General features: G+C 42.1%; 2 protein-coding genes across 2 annotated transcripts in view; both read right to left on the bottom strand.

Moving 5' to 3' along the window:
- opcml (opioid binding protein/cell adhesion molecule-like) overlaps positions 1 to 27,657 on the bottom strand; it is a 244,559-nt gene that overhangs the window by 165,037 nt on the left and 51,865 nt on the right. The gene's annotated exons all lie outside the window — the stretch shown is intronic.
- On the bottom strand, positions 22,126 to 22,734 carry LOC146623789 (uncharacterized). Its single transcript, XM_085364549.1, has one exon. It carries the CDS (start codon positions 22,732 to 22,734, stop codon positions 22,126 to 22,128), a length of 609 nt encoding a protein of 202 aa, XP_085220675.1.

Below are 27,657 nucleotides of genomic sequence, written 5' to 3'. Positions count from 1 at the left end.
ATTGTTTCATTTAGTGTGTATCCATAAGATTCGTACAGCAGATGCAAGTTGTGCCTTGAAAACAGGAAAGTCGTCTGCATAGAGGAGAACTGTAATAGCAGGCTTGTACAAAGTGAGGCTTTGTGCACTCGTTTTACTTCTGTCACCCTGTTTTGATGCAGAATTCACTTGAAATCAGGCAAGAACTGGACTTATTTTTTTATAATGTGTTCTTGTGAATTGATTGTGTATCGCATATGTTTGATTTGACTTTCTGCAAGACAACAGTCCTCCGCTGGCCAAAAAAGTTTTCCAAATACCTCCACGTGATCTAGCCTGGATTTAGAAAAGAATAGCAAAAAAAATCTGCACCTCCTGCTCCAGATGCAATTTGTGTTTCTGTGTTCAGAGGCAGCGGTGAGAGGGGAGACCTCGGATCATCCAGCTGGAGAGCCTGACCAGGACGAGTCGAACATTAACTCAGCTCTTCCAGGGCACCCTGCAGACTCGGCTGTTGGCATCGACGAGGGATGACGTGAACGCCAAACTGCAGTCCATCACAGGTCAATTGCAGGTATGCGAGTCAGACCTTCTGAGGAGGGTTTCACTTTTCTCTCTTCTTTATAATTGACTCTTTTCTCTCTCTTTCAGCTCCTTGTCTCAGAGTGGGAGGGATTTGAAGCACAAAGGGAGGAACTTGTCATTTGGTTGGCTGATATGGATGTCCACCTGAGTGAGGTTGACCAGCTGACAGGAAACACCAGTGAAAAACTGCAGGTGTGGGCTTGTTTTGATATGACATATGTTTGATATGAAACATACGTCAGAGACATTATCCTAAACTGGACTAACAAAGGACCATGAGTACAACATGAAACGTACATTACATAGCGTATGTATTTTATTTTGAAAGATTTAAAATGGTTTTTTAAAGAACCACTCAAAAAAGGTTCTTTAAAATGGTTCTTTTAAAGAACCATTTGAAGGACCTTTTTAAAAATGATTCTTTAAAGAACCATTTTTAAAAAGGTTCTTTGAAAAATCATTAAAGGTGCCCCAAAGAACCATTTCTTGATGGTTCTTTGGAGCACCTTTAAAGGTTCTTCAATGAACCACTGAAAGAAATGGTTCTTCAAAGAACCATTGTTTGAAAGGTTCTTTGTGGCACCAAAAAAGGTTCTTCTATGGCATCAGAGAGAAAGAACCACTTTTGGTTCCAGTTAGCACCTTTATTTTTCTGAGTGCAGTTGTTTCCAGATAATAGTCACACACTTTTTAAGTTTGCTTTAACAGGTTTTTCATATGTTATTAAATATCATCCATGATAATTTCTTACTTTATAGCCATTTTATAATAAAAAATTCTCCCTTCCAAATAACCTAGTGGCAGGCAATGTTTATATTAATTTGTTGCTGTCCTTGCACCATGTGTCTCTACCTGTTCAGTAGTACCCAGACTCAGAAATAAATAAACTGAATGATTTAGTATTCAGTGTTAACAAGTAAAATGTAGTGATAGTCTGTTGTATATTGAAAATAAGAGATCCTAAATCCCAGCTGCTTTTCTGTTCCACTGCCATTATTCTATCTGTGTTAAAATGCTAAGCAGGAGTGACAGAGGCATCAATTTGTGTTCATTCCAATCATCCCAGCCACTGGAAACTCACATTTGGTCATCTTTCAATTAATTACCCAATGCCAATTTTAGACATTCCCCAAGCCACATGCCGGTGTAACCTTTACAAATGCTGTGTCCCAGTAATGGTTTATTACTCTGCTGGAGAAAATAAAATGAAACAGATGCAATAGTAATCTGATCTATATAAATCTTTGATATCAGATTATAATTTAAATAATGACACACAGAAACAGGAGAACTCACAATGTTGCAAACATTCAGTAACTGCCATTCAAGCTCAAACTGGAAAAAAATTGAAATCAAATAAATATGTACTGGCAAGTATATATTGTAAATATCTTCTGGTTTAGCTACATTTACACAATAAAACCTCATCCACTATTACATTTATTTTAATTCAACTTATGTGACTTTTATATGAAACCAACCTGGTGTTAGTGGTGACCTTTTTTCCTCTCTTAAATATGTAGCCTCACTGAGATGTGCTTTCATTTGTTCTTAATCTATATCTGCTGTAGATAAATAATATAATAGCAAGCATTTATTCAATAAATAAACCCAAAACCCCACTGCACTAATGATGTTAGTTTCATTTTGGTATTTCCTGTTTCTGTCCTGTATTCAGCTCGTTTGTTTTTTCTGTTGAGGTGCTTAAATATTGTTTTCATGTATTTAACATTTATCTTTATTTTGTGTTAACTGCTGTGTTTATTGTTTGAATAACCTATAACATAAAGTTCCATAAATGGATCAAATCCGTTCTATATCCACAGCTTGTTGATCCACTAAGTTAGTGGACTAAGATCTTTCCTAGTCTGTTTATAACCAGACCAAAAGCTTTCTGCCTAACCACTCTTGAGGAATTAAAGTAGGCCTAAAGTAAAGAAGGAGTGAGGCTGTGCGTTGAGCTTCCTACTTCAGCAAAGTAAAATGTGCTGTTTTTCCGTTACCAGTCCATCTCTATTCCATCTTTTTATAGTTTGAAAGGTTCCCACAACTTGAAAACTTTGACAGACACCAATACCTTAACAGAACCACCACCATTCTTTGGGATCCTACAGTAATTATTATTTATTTATTTTTGTTGTGCAATTTAAATATGCATATAACGTCTATTTTTCTGTATATGTCTTATATGTCTTTATGAATATTATAAATATGGGTGAGTGGTTTTTATACTTTTTTATGTTTTTTGTGTTTTATTTATGATTCCCTCAGTTCTTATTTCTTTACATTTTATTATTTCATGCTTTCTTGTCATTGTCAGTCATAACACACATATGATCTTTTTCTTAGTATTTAGACCATATGAAACTCCCTGAATAGGATCCAGTAACCATCCAGTAACCATATGAAGAGTTGGACAGCACCAGATCCTGACATGGTTCATGCCTACTGGCTAAAAAAAGCTAACTGCACTCCATGAGCGTCTGGCAGCACAAATGAACCAGATGCTAAAGGGTGACACACACCCAGAATGGCTAACTGAAGGCACGACAGTCCTAAACCTCAAGAACGTCCAACTACTGACCAATAACATGCCTCATGGAAACTCTTGTCATAGCAGCTCAGATGAACTGGCACATGGTCCAATACATCAAGGAAAAGCCTAGAAAGGAATCAGCAAGGACAAAACACCAGCTACTGGTACACTGAAAAAAATGCAATAGGGTGGTTGTTGAATTTGCATAGAATTACTTCATATATCCAGCATGACTAATTTAAATTTCACATCTAAACATATTTTTGTCTTTTAATTTTCACATATTCTTTAAGAATATTCATTCTTTTAGAACAAATCATGTTGAAAAGAAACAAGTTAGTTGTGTTTTATCCTCAAGCTCCGCCCCCTGGAAAGGAAAAATCGGCTGCACTGTCCGCCATTTTTTTCTCTCGCTTTGGAAAATCTACTACCATCTGGAGTTTTAAACTTGAAGGTAAATAAGATTTTAAAGCTAATACACCAGTGAGAAAGAGTGTAGACCCTTTATATATGTGGAATTTTACTGGGGTGTTGTTATTTTACAGGTATGTGGACTATTTATCGAAAACCATGAAAGGCCAATGTTAGGCTCCAGTTAGCTAATGGTAACCGAAATTATGCGATAAGCAAATTAGTAATTAACATATATAATGTGAGTTAATATTGTTTTCTATATTCTTTCAGTCTAAATTAACAGACTATTACAAACTTGCATCGGTGTCTGTAGTAAGTGGTGGTTTGCATCGGTGTCTGTAGTAAGTGGTGGTACCTGCAGTGTCTTAACCATTAAACAAGCTAATGTAGGGCCGGGATATGACTAGTTTGTTGAAACATGTCTGCTGCCAATGTGACTGCTCACACACGGTAACATTACCAGCACATAGCCACAGCCGCTATAAACATGCTGAAAGGTCAATCTAGCTTCTGTAGTCAGCAGCTGGAAGACTCAACACAGACCCAAGATTCAGTGTAACGGTTATCTAAATGTTGTGTGTCCTGTTTGTAAGCCCAGAAAAATAAATTAAATAAAATGACGACCTTGAGCTTCAAGCTAATGTAAGCGTAATGCTATAGCATAAAGCGACTAATGCAATGATGAGGTTGTTAAATTAGTAAAAATACAGTAAATATATCCAACATGAATCATTTGTCATGGTCCTGGGTCGGTGACCCAGCGCTTTTAGTTCGTTATCATTTTCTTGATGATGATTGTTTAAGTTCTATGTGTTATATTCAGTCTGCCTCTGAGTCCGCGTCTGTATCTGTCTGTCTATGGTGTCACCCCATCTGTTTGTGAATCTGTCTGTTTAGTTCAATGTCTTGTCTGGTTCCATGTGTCTGAGTTTCCTGTTTTATTGTGAAGGTCTGTGTCATATGTGAGTGTGCTCAGTTTACGTTTCCCCTGTCCCGTCAGCTCAGATTCCTCCCAGCTGTGTTGCCATCCTGTCTCTCATCCCCTGATTACTGGTGTCTGTATTTAAGCCCTGTGTGTTCTTCTGCCTGTTGCCGGTTCGTCTGTGTTCCTCCGTGTCAGTCTGTGTTACTCGGTGTCCAGCTCGTCTCTCTGCCTCTCATCCCCTTTTGTATCATCTCAGGTTTGTCATTTAGCTTTCCCAGTTCAGGTCTTTAGTTTTGTCTTCCCTCTTGCCTGTTTGCCTTCTCACCCCTGTATAAATAAACTCACCGGCATCTTATCCACTGCCTGCATCTTGGGTCCTTCTTCTAACTCCACACGGCTCGCCTCGGCAGCCGTGACATCATTTATCTTTTTGGTCTAAACATAATTAAGTCTCACGCCTTTCACTTGTTTTAGAAGGATGTTCAGTTTATCAAAATAACAGAAAATAGTTATGTTTTCTGTTGAAACTCCACCCCCAAGGTGTGTTCTGCGAGGGAAAATTCACTGTGGCAGTCCGCCATTTTTTGTCTTCGCTTCGTTTACATTTGGCGCTGAGCTTTACTTTGTCGAGGTAAACTGAAAACTACATGTTTGAGAGGAAACGAAGAGAACATCCATTATATGGGGAAGTTTTTCTCATGAATTGCTGTTGAGCAACATAATGGAAAAAACAAGTAATTCCTTAAGTTAACTAACGATAATGCTAGCTTAAGCTGCGGGACAATATTATGTGCATTAGCTTTTTTTCAGTGTGTGCCCAATCACATTCGCTTGTTTTTTCTCAGTGAATACAGACTAACAAACTTGTGTCCATTTAGTTAACTGGTTGTACCTAAAATGTTTTAGTTAAACAGTTAAATAAGCTAGTTTGCCATGGGGTGGGGTGTGTGTGTGTGTGTGTGTGTGTGTGTGTGTGTGTGTGTGTGTGTGTGTGTGTGTGTGTGTTGGGGGGGGTGAAGATTTGCATATGTTATGTCACATTCTGTAAGGTAAATTTTCTGGAAAGGTCAAATTAACAAATTTAACTAAGTATTAATGAAAGACCTTGATGTGTATATGACAATAATAGATGTAGTTTCTGGGTCATTTGGCAGAACTGCAAAATGGCCAGAAGGAGGCAACTGCTGTGGTTGCAAACAGGCTTTGGCTGGTATGGAAGTAAGGGCAACTATGGAACTGCTCAGCAACATGGGACCCATAGCTAATAAATAGTAATATGACAAAAAATAACAACTTTGTGTGGATGTAACCTTGTGAGATTTGAGATTTGACAGCATTTTTTGACAACTTCTCTTTTTAGATAAATGCAGAGTTTAAGCGTATTACCGCCATGCCACTGCAGTCCAGATTACTCTCGCAGATAGATGTGCTATCTGACAAACTAATAAAGGTCTTCAAAAGGCGAGGAGGACAAATAGGAAGAAGACTGCAGAACATTCTGGAGCCCACGGCCCAGGTAAGAAAAAAAATAATTTGTGTATACACTTTAGGGGAAATAATAATTTTAACAAAATGCTGCTTGTCACTCTATGCCAGGAGTATGTTGAAAATCACCGGGGATTTTCACAATTTACCATGGGTGCGTTTTTTTTTTTTTTTCTTTTACCTGCATTAGAACTATGTGTGGAGTTCATAGTTGAACACCTCTCTATGCTCTGACAGTATTCTGCTTCTTTGCATGGAGATTTCACTTCAGAAATGCATTACCTTTTTAAGCATTCTGAGGACTCAAATCGCATGCTGTAATGAATCCATTTTTGTTCACCTAATGTGTTAGTATTAACATTTTTTGGAATAGTGACACAGATTAAAATAAGATTTGGTATAATGTTCTTTGACCAGTGTTCTGTTTAATTAGATTTTGGAATTCTGCATTTTCTAGGCCACAGATGAAGCCATTATCCAACGATCTAATAAGGAAACAACCATGGGAATTTACATCATAAAGTCAAGAGATGCCAATGGCAGTCCTGAGGACATCGGGATAGTCCTTGAAGGCCAGAGAGTCTGGCAGGATTTAGATTACTATACCCTAGCAGCTGCAATGCTGTTTGGACTAATGTACACTTTGAACCTCACCTACCCACTGGAAAAGTATACCTTCGAGGTATTATAGAAACTGGTTATGGAGCTCAAACGGAACAGCCTTTCAAAGAAGGCCCAGGTTTTCAGGACCAGACTGTACGATTGAACAGTTTTCCAGTTATGATGTGGGAACAACATGTTTACCTCTTCGAATATGTACCATCCTTTCTTTTAAGCCAGCACTGGTAAAGTTGCAGTACATAGTGAAACTTATTTTTCTGGCACTTTTCAACTTGGGGCCTTTATTACTGCAGTTTTCACTTTTCAAGCCATGGCTCTTTTAAAAAAAAAATTCTAACTTTGAATGTCCATTTTTCTCAATGGAAATGGTGCCTTGCACCAATTTCACCAGTTTGCAATTTTTTTCCCAAGGTGCACCACTACAAACAGACATCGTGTAGTATTAGTGGTTGTGATGTTTAGTGATAGAAGCAAGCCAATACTAATCAGTTTAGGTCTCTTGGTTGTGTGCCTGTGGGTTATAATGTTATTTTAAGTCTCTTCTTTGTGTCATTTTAATAATTACACCCCTGTTGCCATATTACCTTATGGCTCTTACATTTAAAAAACTATTTTTTACATAAGCGCGATGTCATAAGGCCCCACAATGTTGAATTCAGGTTACAGCAGATAACTTTGAGGAATGTTGTGGAATGTTTTTCAAGAGATGCATTGTACAAATATGACTCATGTATATTTTGGAAGCCTGAATTGAAAGTCCATTGTTACAACTGTGTAGTATTTTCAAAAATACAGGTCATTTTTCAAAAATGTTTTGCTTATTTCTTTGATTGAGAGAAAGTGTACAGTGCATATGTCTGTGAAGGTTCTCAGTCATCCAGGTCATCGTAGTCAAAGGCGCTTGCAAAGAAAAGCGTCTGGACTTCTTCAAGCAACTTAAAGAAGTCCAGACGCTTTTCTTTGCAAGCGCCTTTGACTTTACAGTGCATACAGTAAGATCAGCCTTAATTTAGTTTTATTTATTGAACACTCAATTATATATTAGATTATATATTATATATTAGAAATTTGTTATAAAATAAAATAAGCTTACCATAAAATAATCTTGTCAATATAACACATAGAGTAGTCCAATACAATTAACACAAAAAGTTCATGTCTGATAAACAAGTGGTTTCTATAAATATTTGACCGGAATGAAAAACATAACAACAACATAAAAAAGTCATGTTCGTGTTACCAGAAAAATGTGTGCAGGTATAACATAAAAAACTAAAGTTAACCAAACATAACTTAATTTCGTGCAACCGCTTAGAATAAATTTTTATGTTTATCCCACTGATTATTTTTTTCAGTGTAGATACAGTCACCCAAAATTATAAGACCAGACTCACCAGCCTGTGCACTGCTTGGATTCACTACAAAAAAGCCTGTCACTCAGTGCCCCACACATGGATCTTGGAATGCCTAGAACTGTACAAGATCAACAGGACCTTAAGAGCTTTAAGGTCAGCATAAATCTCTGGAAGAATTTTGTGTATATATCATATTGAATGATTCTGTAAATCCGTTTTTAAAAGAAAATCTACACATTTGTAATTACAATTTTGCTTTTTATATATATATATGCTTGTCATTACAGCAAGTGTGAACCTGCCTTGCCTTTATCTTTGTTTGCAGCAAGCACTCTCTTAACAAGACAGTTTATTTATCACACTTTGCTTGCCACAGTAGACTTTGCATAAACTTCTAGCCCAGCACGACAGCCGACAAGCAGAGGATTGACTTGTGGGTAGGGTGTAGGACTGAGATAAACTACCATATCTTCATTTCACTGTCAATGATGAGAAGCAGAAAGAACCTTTGACTGAAAACATACAGGTGTTGACAGATGATTATGGCGCTTCCTTAGTGAAAAAGGATTATTTGCCACATCACAGAACATCTAGAAGTGGTGAGACTTCTGCAAGATATTTGATTTGTCTAAACGGCTCACAAATACCTGTCAGTCACAACAACTGAGTGAAATCGCAGGTGGGCTAGAATGTGGTGAGACAGCTGGTGACACATTTCAGAACACATTGAGGGTTTGCACTCTGTTAGTTTGTGGATAATGAAAAGGGGGGGAAAACTATCCTTTTCAGCATCTACACGCAGCTGTTTTTAGATAATTATATAGTAAGATTATAGTCTGCTGGGAGAACTGGACATCAGAGGAGCTCAGTTCACAGTGTGACATAAAGAATTCTACAAAAATGCAATAATTTAAAAGACAAGAAGATGAAATGTAATAACATTTCTCCTTTTTTTTCTAGTCAATATCTGCCACCCAGATTTAGCATGCTGTGTACCTTTCTCAGGTGTTACATTATACTGCAGCACACCCAACATTTTTAAAAACATTTTCTCCTTCATATTTTTGAGGTCATTGTTACTTTTACCACTGCGGTCTACAGTTCTGATCCTGGGAGGAATCTCAGTATTCTCATTCTCAGAGATCAGAAAGAGAAGAATGTGGGACATGTGACTTTGATTCACTTTCACAACTAAGACTTGCCTTTGTTTGGCCTATTTTCTTGTACAAGGATTTTGCTCAGTGCTAAATTTGGTTGAAAAATTATTTTAAGCTGTCATGTGGCCATTTATTTAGGGATTATATTTACAGGTCCTGAAATCACAAAAAAACATAACCTGTAATGATAATGATACTGCATTTCTCTCTCTCATTCATAAGCTTTCTGCATGTTCCAATGGAAAGAAAAAACAAATGCAGGAACAAAAAGTGTACATGTGACGTGAATCTTTATTACACGTTCTGCTATTGTTTCGTCATTGTAAGTCAATGATGAGGCACATACTTGTGTTACTGTCGGGATCCTATCCTTTGTTTTGAGTTTTATGTTTTGTTTAATGTTGTATTCTTTACTTAGTTGTTCTTTGTTCTTTAGAGTTTAATATTAGCTACCTTTAGCTCCTGTTTTGTTTTCCATGACTTTATTTTGACCTGAGATTGTGCTTTCTTAATTTGTAATAATAGTTAACAAGAAAAAACCTTTAAGTGGATTAATGATAAGTCTCCATTTATTACATTAATTGCCCCCCCGTTTCATTACTTTCTGTTTTATTTTGCTAGTCTCTTGTTTCATGTGTGTTGAATATAAATTTGCTTTTCTGATTTTATAATCATTTTTAGACAAAGTCAAGTTCTGTAAAACAAGTATCTGTTAAGCTGTTTACTTACCTATCTAGAACTGGTTTTAAATATCACTCTGTGTCTGAACTGGGTTTTTTTTTGTTGCTTTTTATCCTTTCTTTTTCTCTTAGCTGTTTCATCAAAACATTAAAACTTAATCAAAAGATAATAGCAATCACAGCAACTATAGATAAAAATCAGAAGTCAATATACATCTATCCATTCTCTGTTGCTTATCCTTTTTCAGGGTCAGATGTAGACAGAATGCCATCTTCTTTACTTCAACCGTCATCTCCTTCATTGAAATCAAAATATGCAAAAAAAACCATAAACTAATTTACTCCCCAGATTAGACATGTGACTCTCCCATCTCCAGACAGGTGACAACAACAGCAGCTCATTATAAGCTTGCATTATGCCAACTAATGTGAGGTTTCTGGAAACCTAAGTCATGAGGTCATGAGGTGCATGAATACCTATGGGGCATGAGTCTGAGTCTAACAATGTTAGATCCACTTGAAATAAACTTTCATTAAGATTGGCTAACAGAGACTAACGCAGGTAAAATTTCAAATAATAACAATAAGAATACAAATAAATAATGATAATTTAACAAAATACTAAATTATAAACCATCTTATTCTCCCATGTATTGAAGGTGACGTTATGATAAGTCAGTTAACTCACACAATTGGCATTTTTGTCAGCTTTCCTTCATGCCTTCAAAGAGATAACATTTTATTAATAATGAAAACAAAGCACAGTTTTACCACTGATCTACTGTACAGTGCTCTTCCTCTCACACCACTGATTTATCTGCAGCAGCTGTGCTACTTTTATTTTTTATTACTCATTTATGGTCTGTGTGTCAGCTGCAGGGGAGGGGTGGAATGGCAGGTTCAGGGGGCAGTGCCAGGGGAGGCTGGTCAGGACACATCTGGCAGTAATTGTGTGATTTTGCCTCTTCTATTTCAGTAGACACCAGGACCTATGTGCTGAGCTGTAAGCAGGAATCAGGAGCCTGGCTTAAAAGCCAGAAAGCGTCAGGCTACAAGAATTATCGCTTGCGTGTGCACTGAGTGTAAAGAGTCGAATCACTTTGGGTGACTTTGGGTCCTTCATCCTCCACCCTCTTTATATTTTTCTGATAGTAGGTTATACTTCATTTGTAAAGTCAGCCACTCAGTTATATTAGCGTGATTGGTCAGATATTGTCAATGCCACCCCTTACATATGAAAAACCCTGGGTTAACTGAGAAATTTGTTCTACTACCAGTCCTGACCACTTACCTGCTGCACTGAACCAGAGTTAGCGTAAGGCTAATTTCCATCTGAAGTCTGTTGCGTGCATAAAATAGCAAAAATGTTTGAGAAAAAGTAAATTGCAAAGCGAACAAACAATATCAATACACTCATAAGCGCGACACAAGGAAAAAACAGACATCAGTTTATATTAGTCTGAGTCTTTCGCCAAATATTTCAGTCTGTTTTTAAAGCTGGTCAAAGAGCTGGAGTTCTTAATGGCATCAGGCAGGGCATTCCATTGAGCTGAAGCTTTCAGTGAGAATGAGTGCCAAAAAGGTACAGTATCATCTTTAGTTAAAGATATCCTTTTAGATTTTATAGATTCTCCTGGGTAAAAGTTAATCAAATGAAGTGGCAGGAGGTATGACAGACAATTTAAAATCTTAAACAACAAATATGCATTGGAAAATAATTATAAATTTGATACCTGCATTAACACTGTCACCTGGATTAGGAATATTTCTAATTACTGATTAGTTCCTTTAACACTATCCCTAACCCTAAGTGTCAGGGATAAAATTCAGTATAAAATATCAGATATATGTCAGGAGTAGTGTCGTGGATGAGAGAAGGAGGACCCAAATGCTGGACTCACAGGTAGGTAGGTGAAGGTGGGCGTTTATTGCCGATGGAGTGAACAAACAGAACCGAGGTAGGAAATGGCTGGCTGGACGGCTGACTGAATGAACAAAAGACTAACTGGATGGCTGGCTGACTGAACGCAGGCGGAAACGACAACATAACATCACACGAACATCAATGACACAACAAGGGCTGAAGGGAAGAGAGGGCTTAAATACACAGACTGATGAGGATGATAATGAGAGACCGGTGAGTACACCGCTGAAAATAATCTGGCTAATGACACGAGACGAGCTGACACAGGAAAAGCAGGAAGTGAGAACATGGAAGTGGCAAAATAAACTGAACATGAACAAAACTGAAAACACTGGGTCACCGACCCAGGAACTCTGACAATATAAAATGTTTTCATGTCTAAAGATTAATACACATCATACACATAATACACATTTATTTTATACTAAATTTGGGTTTTCAGTTTAGTTTCAGTTAGTTTTAGGATTTATGAAATACATAAGAGCTTTTACCGTACAATACTCTGAAGACAGTTGAATCATAGTCAAGTTCAAATTTGAACTATATAAATTGAAAGATTTTCTTTAAAATATAAAATATTGTTCTGTTTTTTTATTTTATCTTATTATTCTCATTTATTAAATAAATTTTTCACACTTTAGTTTTTAGCTCAGTTTTAGTTGACTAGAATAACCTTGATTAACACTAAGCCATTTCAAATCATTCATATTTGTACATTTGTGTAGTACTGAAAGACACATTTAATATCAGTCCAGTTGAAGATTATAATTTTATGTAGTAACTTCTCTTCCCTCACTCCCTTCGACAGACAGATTTGCACAAAGGTTTAACAAGACACAGACCTCAATCAGACAGTGGGCCAACATCAGTAATGAAAGCTGCACCAAGAGTGTGATGTTTAAAGTACAGTATTCATTTATTCAGTCCCTCTTTTCTTTCCTTTAATCTGCTTTGAGCTAAGATATATTTCACATTTCAGACATTTCAAAATTTGGCATATTTGTATTCTTTGTGATAACAAAGCAGCAATCAGTACAACAATACAGCAAGCTCTCATGAGGTTTTTGTTTGCTTGTTGTTGTTAAATGTCACAGTCTTTCTGTAAAACCTTAATGTATGAATATGTATTTTACTATAAATCAAAACACAAAACTCGTATATTGTCCTTTAATAAATACATGATATTCTGCACCTACAGTGTATTTTAAGGTTTAATCTTTTTTGTGCCATGTTTAATATATATAAAATATTACTAAATGTTATTTCTGTACTAAATCAATGTTTCAGTATTGAAACATTTGTGGTATAGGTTATAGTATGGGATTGTCATGATGCTTGAATTTCAAACTAAATACCAACACCCAGGAAAGTCCTTAATACCCTACACCTTTTTTGATACCATAAGTAAAATTTTGAGAAGTAATGGTGAACAAGTAATTTGAAAAAATAAGTTGCTAATTTTTTTTAATAAACTTTCCCAATTCTAAGGAATAAATAACAAAAACAACAAAATATATATTTAAGACTTAGAGTTTAGGGTTTTTGTTTCTTGAGATCATTTCATTAAAGATCTTAAACGTTACAAATAATGACATAGTACAACAGCACAATATCTGACAAATGTAAATACTTTAATTGTTGTACAAGAAGAGCCTTGTGAAAAAGTTAAAAAATAATCTTTGGATAGTATGTGGTATTAGTAAAAAAAAAAAAAAAGAGTGCTCACTATGAAACAACTGACTGCATTTTAAAAGTAACCTGTGAACTGGCTACAACCCAGTTAGAAAAACATTTTAACAAATCATTTTAGAGTAGAGAAGTTCTCATCTTGTCCACATCTGCAGCCTCTCTCTTATCCAGCATTCATACTGCTCTTCCTCAATCTGCAGCTCTTCACCTCCTCAGCTCTGCTCCTCACCCTGAGACTCGCTACTATGATCTGAACTTTTGGATATAATTCTGGACTTTCTACTCAGTTCGGCTACAGTTCAGCTTTACTACACTGTACAGGCAGCATCCTGCCCAGTTCTCCACATGTTCCTAATCTGCTCTGTGACGGCTCAACATTCCATTCATGACCCATAATTATTCATCTTTTATCTAACTACAGACAGTTACCGTGGCTATCGGGTGATTGCTAATAATTTAAGAGCTAATATCAATTTGTGTACCAGTCAAATTTAAATTTACGATCACTATTAAATATTAAATATTCAGTGTTGTAAATTCTTCCTAAACTGTTGTTCGCTGGTATGAACATTAACTATTTCAACTATTTCTGAGGGGGTTTGTGTAGGGAGGAGCTGTGTGCCTGCCAGCAGTGCAGCTCTGTCAAGTGTGTGTGTGCGAGTGAATGAGGCCAAGACGGCACTGTGTAAATAAATACTGTTGCAAATGACTATTTATTTTTATAATAATTTTTAGCTTCTAGTTATATTAAGTATTAATTTTTTTGACAACCCAATTGTATTAGCCTACCCACTGAAAGTTAAAACTGTGACATTTTAACATCTAACTGGTATATTTCTTTTTTTGTTCATGTAATGTTTAAAGATTATTACCCTGGATAGGAATACTTCCTGCATTTTAAAGCATTAGATCACAGTTTGGATTAGATAGAAGAAAGATCAATGCATGGCATATGAATATCGCATAGAAAGCAGTAGGATGTGGCATGGTACACCTTTTCATTGGTGTACCATGCCACATCCTAATGCCTCCCTAGTAGGATCGCATAGACAAAAAAGAAAAAGAAAAAAACAATAGCAGAGCAGAGACTCGCTAATCCCCCTCTGTATGGATCCTTCAAAGAGAGGTAGAAAATAAGCAAAGCAATGCTAAGCAATGTGATGATGAGATTATTTTTAAAAATATATATATATTTCAGATTAGACTAGTTCATATCGTAAAAAAGAAGTATCACAAACAATCTTGTAAGTCTTGTAAGTCTGAGGAAAATTCTAAGTGTATCCTGAAAAGCCTCCTGCAGGTTTTTCATCATGGCTTTACTGTAATAATACCACAAATGAGCTGTATCCAAAGGGGTACAATAGGCTTCACTTTGCTTACCAGATCCAATACTTTGTCTGCTAAAGACAAAGATTCCATCCAATCTCACTTCTGATCCTCCTTAGTTGTAGCAATCACAACAACACTCTTTTTAGAACTCTTTTAACCTCCTAGGACCTGGCATCCACATATGTGGACATCACATTTTGGGATGTCTAGACCAAAATACAAAACTTTACTCTACAGGGGCCTGATAATCACTTATGAGGACATTATACTGCAAATGTTCTATTGAAATTTAAAACAAATGTCCTCATATGTCAATCTTGTTTTTGTCAGAGCTGCCATGAAAGAGTTCAGGTCTTAGGAGGTTAAACAAAATATCATACTGAGCACAATAACTAGCACAAACTCCAAGTAATTGCTACTATCCTGGACTGTAGTGGACTAAAAGACCAAATCATCAGGGTGCATTAAATGATTAACAAGAAGGTTACCCACCATACAACCAGTCCTTAATCATTTAACTTGACTGAAATATCATCAAGATACAAAATGAAGAAAACAGGGAACAATATTCCACATCGACTCATTAGATACAGAAAAAGTTTTTGATACATCCTTACCGCACTCAACTTGCATAGTTTGATGTGAGTACAAAAAGTATATCATTATAATTAGATATAAAGAGACCCCTTTGCTTTACAATTTGATCAACAACTTCTGATGGTTGACTGTGTCAAATACTTTGGAAGCATCTAAAAGCACATCAAAACTGATGTGCTTTTAGATGCTTTTACAGTTTCCTTCCAGGAATATATACATAGATCACTATTATACTCACTTTTAAAACCAACTGATTATAAGTTGTTATTATGCACTTCTCTAGGTCAGCCACCAACAGACACCAAATACAACAGGGTAACGAGTAGGGATGGGTATCGTTTAGGTTTTATCCGATACCGGTGCCAAACCGGTACTTTTGAAACGGTGCCGGTGCTCAAACGGTGCTCAAACCGGTGCTTAAAGAATGGAGAACAAAAAATTGGTCCAAAAACCTCTCATGTTCAGCTGTTTTTTGTAAAAAGATAACAATGTTAGCCTTTTCTGCAGCTATGGGGCATATATGATATCACTCTTGGCTGGAAGCAGTGCTTAAACAATGGAAAAAACACAAACTTTGTCCTAAACCTCTCATGTTTAACTGTTTTCCACTTTTTCTTTGGTCATTTTAGCCTTCTTGGCCAGTGTGCAGGGATTATCTGCCATCAAACAAGAAGACAGCCGCATGTAACTATGATGATGTTTGCTAGTTCACCTTACATGCATTAATGTAATAACGTGGTTAGCCTACTCAACGTAAATTACACACGAACAACATTAAGCTACTCACGCAGAGAAGAACGGCTGCTGCTGCCATCATCATCCGTCATCATTTCTGCTACACTGGCAGGGCTAGGGGTCAGTACTCTACTCTTCGTGTTTTTGGGGGATGTTGCATAACAGGCAACCCACCCGCAGTAGATGTGCTCGGTGTGAGGTCTCGCAGCAAGCTATCAAATACGGCGCATTTCTGGGCTTTTAAAAAAAACGCTATGCGTCGCCAGGTGTTTCATCGGATTTGAAGTGTTACCTCCTTTGACAGTATCACAGTATCAGCTTAAAGCACTTGTTGCAGGCTGCTGAGTTTGCATATTTTGCTGTGAAGTACAGCCAGACTTTTGACCGCTTCGCCTTGGACATTTTTAATCTGTAGCTCTGCTCTAAAAGAACGTACGTACCTGGGCCCGCCTACTATCCTCGGAAACGTAAAATGATTGGCTAGAAGTGTATCACAGCTCAGGAAAAAAAAGCACCGAAATGTGTGCTGCTTTTCGGTCTGGTTTTTACCGTTTATGTCAGAACCGGTGCCATCATGGCACCGGACACCGGTACCCATCCCTAGTAATGAGGGAATGGGGACCAGGAGAGAAACACATCTGGGATTAATCACACATAGGCTGTATCCCAATTCAGGGTCTGCAGCCTTAAAGGCCGCATTTTAAGGCCGATTACGTCACAGCGACGCGACGAAGGCTGTCCCAATTTGAAGGCTGCTCGAAATGTGGCCCTCAAATGCGTCCTTCATTTCCCTGAATTTTAAGGACGTGGCGGTGTAGACTTCGTGGCCCACCATATCCCAGAATGCATAGCGCGGCAGTGGGTGTGGATAATTTTGCCGAAAAAGAACGGCGGATGAGGGGCGCCCAAAGAGTAAACTTTAAGTAAGTACTGAATATTATGTCACTTATTTATTTGCAAATGTTTAATAACGAAGAACATTAAAACATTACTGTTGGCCACATGTCGGCAAAGTTATGTGACATTAGTGACGTTTGTACTAACTTGGTTTTAAAGCCTTTATTTTAAAATATACGCCGTTCAATAGCTGACCTTAATCTTACAGAGAATGATCAAAGCTCATGTAGAAACAAACAAACAAATGAACAAATGATTTTCTCCTTCATTTCTGTTAAACAAAGCTGTATGAAACGTTTCTAGCTGTTAGTATCATGGTTGCTAGGCAACCTGGGCAGCGCAACGGGGGCTAGACCGTCCCATTTCACAAGCCTCGCACTTCCAGCCTTAGCTGTCTTAAGTACGTGGCCCTTGAGGATCGTTTAGACTGCGTACTTTAAGGCTGCAGACCCTGAATTGGGATACAGCCACAGACACACGAGAATGGAAGGAAGCAACACAGAATATACTAACACAAGATGAGGAACTATCAAAGTAAAACAGGAAACATATGATACATGCTGAGACAGGAAAAGAACATACATGAAAACACAGAGGCACAGCAGCAAAACCTAAGAACTAGAACTCAGGGGAAAAAAAAAAAAAATATATATATATATATATATATATATATATATATATATATATATATATTAGGGGTGCAACGATATTCGTATCGATATTGAACCGTTCGATACAGTGCTTTCGGTTCGGTACGCATATGTATCGAACAATACAACATTTGTAATTTATTTTATCAACTTTCCTTCTGACGATGCTGTCTGTGTTGAGCGCTCAGTGAATCTGCGTTCGACTACTCCGCCTAGGCTGCACTGTCGAGCGCAGATCCACTGAGCGCTCAACACAGACAGCATAGTCAGAAGGAAGAGCGCAGGGCAAGCTAGCAAGACAGAAGTTAAGCTCTCCTTGCAACATTCAGATCTGGCGTTTGGAATTATTTTGGTTTTCATGTGACGTATGACCCTGAAGGTAAGCGAGTCATGGACTAAAGTAAAACAGTATGTTGGATGTGCCATGCAATGCTCAATTACATTGGTGTGAACTAGTGTGTTAGCGCAGTTAGCTCGTTAACGTGTTGGCCGTCTAGCCCCATGCACGGGGCGATCGGCGGTAGCTCGTTAACGGAGATTTGCCGTGTTGTGGCGTTAAGGTCATTTCAACGAGATCAACCTGAAAGCACTAGTGGGAACACAACGAATATGACTGCACATTTACGCCGACATCATCCTAGTGCAAAGACAAAAACAACAAGCATGCTACTAACTTTAGCCGAGTCATTTAGACAGCTGTTAGCACATGATTCTCCTTATGCTGCTGAGAATATAGCCCAGAAGAAGCGGATAGTATAGCTTTTATTTTGGAAAGAGACATTTCTCTGTAATAAACTCTCTTTTCCAAAGATGAGTGATTCCTCAATCAGATACAGGGCTTGCAATATCGCTAGCCCGACGTCCAGGGGCTAGCGATTTTTTTCAGTCGGGCTACCAAAATCTATCTCTTCCCTGCCCGTCCGGCTATTGTAGGAAGGAAAAATATATGTCAATGCTTTTGCATTCTTTCAGAAATGTAGCTGGGTAATTATGTCATTGGCATTGGTGAGCCACTGTCAATATGTGACATATTGTAATCGCGTTTGAATTTGCGCTTGTTTTTTTGCTTTCACTTTGCAATCGTGCGAACTGTGTATAGAGAGCGACAGCACTGATCTGTGAGTGATGATAATTTGTGCACCAATTCCTCTGACATCGTCTTATTAATCGTTAGCTTACTATGCAAACATGACAAGTGAAATCTCCCGCAGCTTAAACATGTGAGAGGTTGATCGCGCAGAGAATCGCTGAGCTTATGTGAGTGTGTGTGTAAAAGCAACACGATATATATTTTAGTTCTGCTCAGCCAAATAAGACAGGTCAGGGTGAAGAAGTGACCGCCAAAGAAAAGCTTACCACAAAACGGAGAAGTTATGACAAATCAGACTATAAGGCAAAAAGAAAGTGCAGCTTTATGGTTTCATGGACAAAAGAATTTCTGTGGCTGCAATATGACGAGCTAAATAACCAGGGCTGCACATAAGTGGTCCGCAGGTGCGCATTCGCTGTCAAAATAAAAAACACGCACAAGGGTTAGGGTTAAATTTAAAAACTGTACTTTTGAGTTGGTTGTCTGTCCCTATGTGTTAGCCCTGCGACAGACTGGCGACCTGTCCAGGGTGTACCCCGCCTTTCGCCCTATGACAGCTGGGATAGGCTCCAGCGCCCCCTGCGACCCTGAAAAGGATAAGCGGAAGCGAATGGATGGATGGATATATATTTATAATTTTAATAAATGACAAATTAAAAAGGCATGAACATTTTTTTTGTATCGAAAAAATATCGAACCGTGACACCAAAGTATCGAACCGAACCGAACCGTGAATTTTGTGTATCGTTGCACCCCTAATATATATATATATATGTGTGTGTGTGTGTGTGTGTGTGTGTGTGTGTGTGTGTGTGTGTGACAGAAAAAAACACAAACACACCGAGGTCAAAAAGTTGTCAAAAAATTGAGCTGCCACAAGAAAATGGGAATAAATTGTAAATTAATTCCTAATTCCAAGTTAGACCCAGAGGCTGAGATTGTTTGGAAATGGTTTTATACAGTTTGGCTTTTATCTAAATGTCATGTAGTCTCCCAAAATTTGCTTTCAGAGTTGTTTTGGTTTCAAATACATACAAAGGAGCAAAGGAGTTTTGTTATGTGGTTTAGAATATGTCACATCGCTTCACACATGTCTTAGCTTGCACAAAGAAATACTGGGATCTTTAACTCAGTTGACATCACACTAACATGTGTGACGGAGACAGAATAACTACCAGAGGCTGATATATAAAACTGCTCTGTGCTCACAGATGTCAATTCGGCTGGGTCAGAGATAGCCAGATTTATCAGTGATACAGCTGTCCGTCATCCCATGCAATCAGTTTTTCTTATCTTTCATCAATCTGAATTACTACTGACATCTGATAACTTGAAGCAAATCCCACCCCCAGGGCTCTTGGTTGTGCCATACTTTTCATTTCACAATAACTGGGAGAAAGAGACTGTGGCCACGATCTATTCTGCAGGCGGATTCATCGACTGCAGGATAGCCATGACCATGATATGTAAGTCAGTCTCTTCATCATGTTGCATCTTGAATTGTAAACCTGATCCAGCATGGAGCTATGTCTCTTTCCATCCCTGGCCCAGGTTGCTGAAAAACTGCAGTGTTACTAAGAATATTCAAAGTGAGGCTAGCTGCACCTTGAAGTCTTGAACCTAAATGAGTGGCAAGTGCAACTCCACAGGTGGTAATGGAAAAAATAAAATAAACTCTCTAACACTAAATGCAGATGACTGATTATTTTGAAATTAATTGGGAGTCTGTGCTTTTTTGTCTTACTTTTACTTTTTTGTGCCATTTGATGTCTAACGTCTTCTTTATATTTTTAACCAGGTACTATTTTCATAAAGAAACGACAGATGCTGCAAGTGTCCTAATACTTTACTTATATCTCAACTCTGAAGTCACAAACTACACACAATTAGGACACTGAAAACACCTCAATTATTTTTTTTCAACTTGAGACATTGTTAGATCTAACGGATCAAAGATTTTAAACTATACTAAGATTGATATGTAATACTGTCATTTCATTATCAGTTATCAACCATTTCCCTTTAACAATACACACACACACACACACACACACATGTAGTGGTTAGACTACACGCCTTTGGAGCAGAGGATCGCAAGTTCGATTCCCGCCTGGGGCATCTGTATCCAGTAGGGGTCCTAAGGCTAGACCCCCTATGCTAAGCAAACCTACCGCAGACATGAGCGAGACAGATAAATATGAAGGCATGCCAGCTTGGACGTCGCCCGATCAACAAGGTCCGCATCAGGTGTTGAGGAACCAGGGCACCCTGACGAGAAGTGGGCTACTGGAACAAGAAGGCATCGGTGGGCAAGAGACGAAAACAGGGCGTTGTTGGAATGCTACTACGCAAGAAACCCTGGCGGAAGGGGTTACATGAATAGGATGAGGGACCTATGGATTCTTCGATACCCAACATCCACAATGACGGCGAAACAACTAGTAGCTCAGTGTTCCAACATTCGAAAGAAGGGACTGCTCTCACAGCTTGAGATTGACGAGGTACAACATAAATGCTACGGCAAGGGGGAGCCAGGACGCCAGGTCAGGGGGGAGATATTATCACCCCCACCTGAGATTGGGTACCAAGCCCCAAGTGCAATAGGAGAAGGATCGTTGAGTGTGAGAGGAACTGACCTGAAAGATAGGATCATGGCCAAGCATGAAACCTGGACCCCCCATGGCCGGTTGCCAAGATTACGTGAAGTACCCTCAGAAGGTCTGCTAGATGATGTTAATGCAGCACTATGAATGAAACAGCTTTTATTTGTCACTAGCAGGTTGCCCTGTAGCGAGATGGAACCCCCCCCCCCCCTGACCTTACACACATAACACAGACATCACACGGGGTTACAAGTCGGAGATCGGTAGCATTACAGAAAAACACTGAAATGTACACAACAACGGGAAGGTACAAGAGGAAAAAAAGAGACCTCCACTCATGCTGTGCTTCCATGGTAGGACAGCACGAGAACAGGAAACAAAAAAAAACTCCTCTGCACAAAGCACATAAATGTCCACAGCACAACAGTATGGAAGACATGACAAGCCACAGGGATGGGTAGGGGATGAGGAGTAACCCCAGGCAACACAGCAGCCATCCTACGACGGCGCCGTCATCTATTCGACAGCACGGGCCGGGACCCGCCTCGTGTTCCCAGGGGGCAAGAAGCATCGAAGGCGTTGGAAAGGGAGGGGGGATGAGTGAGTGCTTATCAGTGTAAGTGTATGTGTGTGCGTGTCCATAGTTTAGCTGAGACAGTGTCCTTCGGCCTATCAGGCTAAGTAAACAGTCCTCCAGCCAATCCAGGTGTCCTTGCATGGGACGGGAAGAATAGCCGTAACATAGTCATTATCAGGGAGTGATTGTTCGGCTCCAGCCTTGGGCCTGCAGCTGACGCGTTATGGGGGGTCCGCAATCTCGATGTTGATTTTGTAAATTTCCATGCGAGCAGCCAAGGAGAATTTTCAGGCTGCCCTAACACTCCGACACTGGCCTCTCGATCTCCCGTTGGAGAGCCGCGAGCCTCCCCATGATGGTATCAAACTTCTGTTCCATGGTGTTGTCATTCTTTTGATTCTGAGACCTCACAGCTGCAGTGATCCGTTCCGCGATGTCTTCCAACTGTCGCTCAAGGGTCCCATTTTGAGCAGGCCTCTCTCTGATGTATCCCCCCATACGCTCAATGTTGTTACTTTGAGCCTTCACAGCCGATGCAAGCGTCTCCAAGGTGTTGACCATATTACGTTCGTTGTGAGAGGTCGCGCCTCGTCCCATCGCTTCGATTCCAGCGGGCAGCCTTGTGGGGGTTTGAACAGCCGGTTCTGCTTTCTTATTTCTCCGATAAACCAGGGCTAAGCCAACTCCGATCAGCAAAAACCCTGTTATCACGGTTCCGAATAGATAGATATCTTCAGCGTCCTCGATCGACAGTCCCGCCAGGCACATGACCCTCCAGTTCTGCCACCCGTCCATCGTGTATCCGGCAGGGAAAGTCCCTCCAGGGCACTCAGGCTCTCCCGAGCCCAGACTTCTCGTTGAGAAAAGGGTGTCAATAGCATTCAGAGACCAGTTGATCAAATCCATAATTCTCTTTTAGGCTTTAGAGAACGACCGTGTGAGTCTATTCCAGGGAGAGTAATGCACACGAGACAAGACAAGGACATAGAGGCTAAGCAGGAAAGATAAGGGTGAGGAGGAGAGGAGAAAAGTGCAACCGCCTTCGCTGAGAGCCACAGCTCACAGCCTTGGCCACTACGGACGATACCTACAGCCACGATTACCGACACTAACAAGCTGAACTACAATACGGCAGCAGTGATCAGTGAGATGCTTGGCTGCCAGTTGAACAGCCACAAGGGACAGTACCCTCCATGGAGAAGGAGGCTAGAGTCTAAGATCAAGGTAGCACGGAGGGAGGTTAGCCAACTATCGGAAGTACAGGAAGCTGTCCATACCTGAGGCCTTGGAAACTGCCAAGCAACGACTCACAGCCTTGGCCAGCCACTTGAGGAGGTACACCAGAGAGATAGAAGGCAAGAGAATAAACCAGCTGTTCTCAACAGAACCAGCCAAAGTGTACTCTCAGTGGCAGAGGAACAATGTGAGAACAGCACCACCAAGGCTGGAGGCAGAACAATACTAGAAGAGCATATGGGAGAAGGACACAACCCATAATGGCAATGCTCAGTGGCTAGTGGATCGGAGGGCAGACCACAGCAACCTCCCTGAACAGGGTCCAGTAACCATCACAGTGGCAGATATTCAAGAAAGGGTCTCCAGTATGAAGAGTTGGACAGCACCAGGCCCTGACATGGTTCATGCCTACTGGCTGAAGAATCTGACTGCACTCCACGAGCGCCTGGCAGCACAAATGAACCAGCTGCTAGTTGACGAGAGACACCCGGAATGGCTAACCGAAGGCCGGACAGTCCTGATCCTCAAGGACCCCCAGAACGGGCCGGTCCCCTCCAACTACCGACCAATAACCTCAGCACCACGTGGAAGCTCCTGTCAGGCATCATAGCAGCTAAGATGAACAGGCACATGGGTCAATACATGAGCCTGGCACAGAAAGGGATGGGCAAGAATACCAGAGGCACAAAACACCAGCTACTGGCAGACTGGCAGGAGATGCTCTGTCCCCACTGCTGTTCTGCATAGGCCTTAACCCCCTCAGTGAGATAATTGCCAAGACTGGCTACGGATACCGACTACGGAATGGAGCAGTTGTCAGCCACCTCCTGTACATGGATGACATCAAGCTGTATGCCAAGAGTGAACGAGACATCGATTCACTGATCCACACCACCAGGATATACAGCAATGACATCGGAATGTCGTTCGGGCTGGAGAAGTAAATGGTAAATGGTAAATGGCCTGTATTTATATAGCGCTTTACTAGTCCCTAAGGACCCCAAAGCGCTTTACATATCCAGTCATCCACCCATTCACGCACACATTCACACACTGGTGATGGCAAGCTACATTGTAGCCACAGCCACCCTGGGGCGCACTGACAGAGGCGAGGCTGCCGGACACTGGCGCCACCGGGCCCTCTGACCACCACCAGTAGGCAACGGGTGAGGTGTCTTGCCCAAGGACACAACGACCGAGACTGTCCAAGCCGGGGCTCGAACCGGCAACCTTCCGATTACAAGGCGAACTCCCAACTCTTGAGCCACGATCGCCCCGATAGTCGGATGGTAACAAAGAGAGGGAAGGTAGTCAGAACGGAGGGGATCGAACTACCAGAAGGCAACATTGCAGACATAGAGGACAGTTACAAGTACCTGGGGATCCCACAGGTGAATGGGAACCATGAAGAGGCTGCTAGGAAAGCTGCAACCACCAAGTACCTGCAGAGGGTCAGGCAAGTCCTAAGGAGTCAGCTGAACGGTAAGAACAAGATCCAGGCTATCAACACCTATGCCCTGCCAGTGATCAGATACCCCGCTGGGGTAATAGGCTGGCCAAAGGAGGAGATAGAAGCCACTGACATCACGACAAGAAAGCTTCTTACCATGCATGGAGGGTTTCACCCCAAGTCCAGCACCCGGAGGCTGTACGCTAAGCGGAAAGGAGGGGGCTGGAGACTGGTGAGTGTCAGCACTACAGTCCAGGATGAGACAAGGAACATCCACGAATACATCACGAAGATGGCCCCAACTGACAGTGAATACCTCAGGCAGCAGAAACCCAAGAAAGTGGAGGAAGGTGAGGAACCATCATGGAAGGACAGGCCCCTGCACGGTATGTACCACCGGCAGATAGAGGAGGTGGCTGATATCCAGAAATCCTACCAGTGGCTGGACAAAGCTGGACTGAAAGACAGCACGGAAGCACTAATCATGCCAGCACAGGAACAAGCACTGAGCACAAGATCCATTGAGGCTGGGGTCTATCACACCAGGCAAGACCCCAGGTGCAGGCTGTGTAAAGATGCTCCAGAGACAATCCAGCACATAACAGCAGGGTGTAAGATGCTAGCAGGTTTTCTTTCTCTCCCTCTCTTTCTTTCATTCTTTCTCCCTGTCCTATCCCCCAGTCATGTCTGTCCCGTTTGTAGCAACTGAAAATAAAATAAATTCGTAATTATAATAAAGGTCAATCAAATGGACCAATATGGCAAGGCCATGATGATCCACTTGGTAAAATAAATCCGCTTTGCATCTTTTTTGGCCTTAAGACAACAATTCTGATGGCTAAAGATCCAAACGGGATGCACACACACAAAAAAAGATGCTAGCAGGCAGGGCATACATGGAACGCCATAACCAAGTGGCCGGCAAAGTGTACAGGAACATCTGTGCCGAGTATAACCTGGAAGTCCCGGGGTCAAAATGGGAGATGCCCCCAAGGGTGATGGAGAATGACCGAGCTAAGATCCTGTGGGACTTCCAGATACAGACGGACTTCCAGATACCGACGGCTAACAACCGGACATAGTGGTGGTAGACAAACATGAGAAGACGGCCGTAGTGATCGATGTAGCGGTTCCGAATGACAGCAACATCAGGAAGAAGGAACACGAGAAGCTCGAGAAATACCAAGGGCTCAGAGAAGAGCTTGAGAAGATGTGGAGGGTGAAGGTGACGGTGGTCCCAGTGTGTGGCGGAGGTGTGGTCCGGGGCGCGGCTGCAGGGGAGGAGTGATGCAGTGAGCTCAACGGGGCGGTGCTGGTGAGAACAGCTGATGGCGATTTTGGACTGATGGTGGTTTTCCTTCCCTTTATATAGTGAGGTGGAGAGGAGCGGAGGAGGAAGACTCTGCGGGAACCGACCGCTGTCAGACGGTGTTCTGTTATAATTCCGTGGACACTCGCAATAAATGTGGAATCTGATGATAACAACCTGTGTGTGGGTGTATCTGTGCATAGCGTACGTCACACAGTGGTGCCGAAACCCAGGAGCCTGCCGGTGTGGGGATGTCCGACCCGCAGGCTGCGCCGCCCGCCCAGCCTTTGCAGTTTCTGGCGCAGATGCTGGCGGAGATGGCGAAGATGAGCCACGGCCATGCGGCGGCCCAGCGAGCTCACCTGGCTGCGCTGCAGGAGCAGACGGACTGGCAGACTCTGGTTCTGGAGCGGCTGGTTGGCGCCGCTGCCCCGCCGAAGCCCCCGCCGCTGTCGGTGGCGGTGCCCCGGATGGGGGACGGGGACGACCCCCAGGTTTTTCTGGAGACTTTTCGTACCACGGCGGAGGCCTGCCAGTGGCCGCAGGTGGAGTGGGCTCCGCGTTTGCTTCCTCTGCTGTCAGGGGAGGCTCGGACGGCGGCCCTGAGTCTGCCGCCAGCCTCGAGGGGCAGCTCCCAGGACGTGAGGCGGGCGGTGGTGGACAGGTTGGGGCTCCGCCGGCGGTTCCGGGCCTGTCGGCTGGCCGCGGCGGATCGGCCGTTTGCTTGGGCCCGGAAGCTGCATGACGCGGCCGTACGCTGGCTGCAGCCGGGATCGTCAGAGGGCGAGACGCTGCTGGTGGACACGGTGGTGCTGGAGCAGTTCGTGGAGGGGCTGCCTGCGGAGACGGCGAGATGGGTCAGGTGCCACCGTCCCGCGAGTCTGGAGGTGGTGGTTACGTTGGCGGAGGACCACCTTGCCGCTAGAGCGGGGGAGCCCGGGGACAGCGGCCGGAGGCCGAACAGACAAGCCCCGGTGCCGGCACCGAGGCGCCGGGTGCCTGCGCCAGGGCAGGCAGAGCGGGCGCCGGCGCTGAGCCCCACTAATCCTTTTGCTGCGTTTGTGCCTTCCCAGGGATCGGACATGAGCAGTGCCGCCCCTGAGCCATGGAGAACAGCACAGACGCCGGGGCAGGAGTGCTGGAAGTGCGGGCAACCGGGACACCTGAGGAGGGACTGTCCTCTGATGGAGGTGGGGCAGGTGTTCCGCGTTGCCGGTGCTCCAGCACCCTCTCCCAGTCCGGGAGGGACATAAAGCATTCCAGTAAGGACTCGAGGGGGTATACGCCATGCTTTGGTGGACACGGGCTGCACGCAGACCCTCGTGCACCAAGGTTTGGTTCGCCCCGGGGCATTGCTGGAGGCAGAATGGGTGGAGGTGAGGTGTGTTCATGGTGATGTTCACAGGTATCCCATAGTGCCGCTGTTATTAAAGTATAAGGGTAAAATGCATAGAGTAACGGCTGCGGTTAGCCCGCGCCTGTCGCATCCCCTAATTCTGGGCACGAATTGGCCGGGATTTCATCATCTGTTGGGACAGTACGCGGGGGTGCGGTCACGACCGTTAGTAGCATGTAGCGTCTGCGCGGCGCTCAGCAGTGACGCGGGGCCGTCCGACACTGACTCTGGGGAGGGGGAGACGGCGGGTCCTTCACGGGAAGCCCCGCCGGCTCCGGAAGTTCCCCCCACGGGTGATTTCCCACTGGAGCAGTCTCGTGATGACACCCTACGCTCAGCCTTTGACCAGGTGATTGAGATTGATGGTCACGTGGTGCGCCCTGAAGCCGTGCGGACCTACCCACGCTTCATTTTATCGAAAGATAGGTTATATCGAGT

The sequence above is a fragment of the Diplotaxodon limnothrissa genome, linkage group LG10, assembly GCF_057381915.1.
Source record: "Diplotaxodon limnothrissa isolate DT_005_m linkage group LG10, D_limnothrissa_male_GT1.1, whole genome shotgun sequence".
In the NCBI taxonomy this organism is placed as follows: Eukaryota; Metazoa; Chordata; class Actinopteri; order Cichliformes; family Cichlidae; genus Diplotaxodon; species Diplotaxodon limnothrissa.
This window is presented reverse-complemented; position numbering and strand designations above follow the sequence as displayed.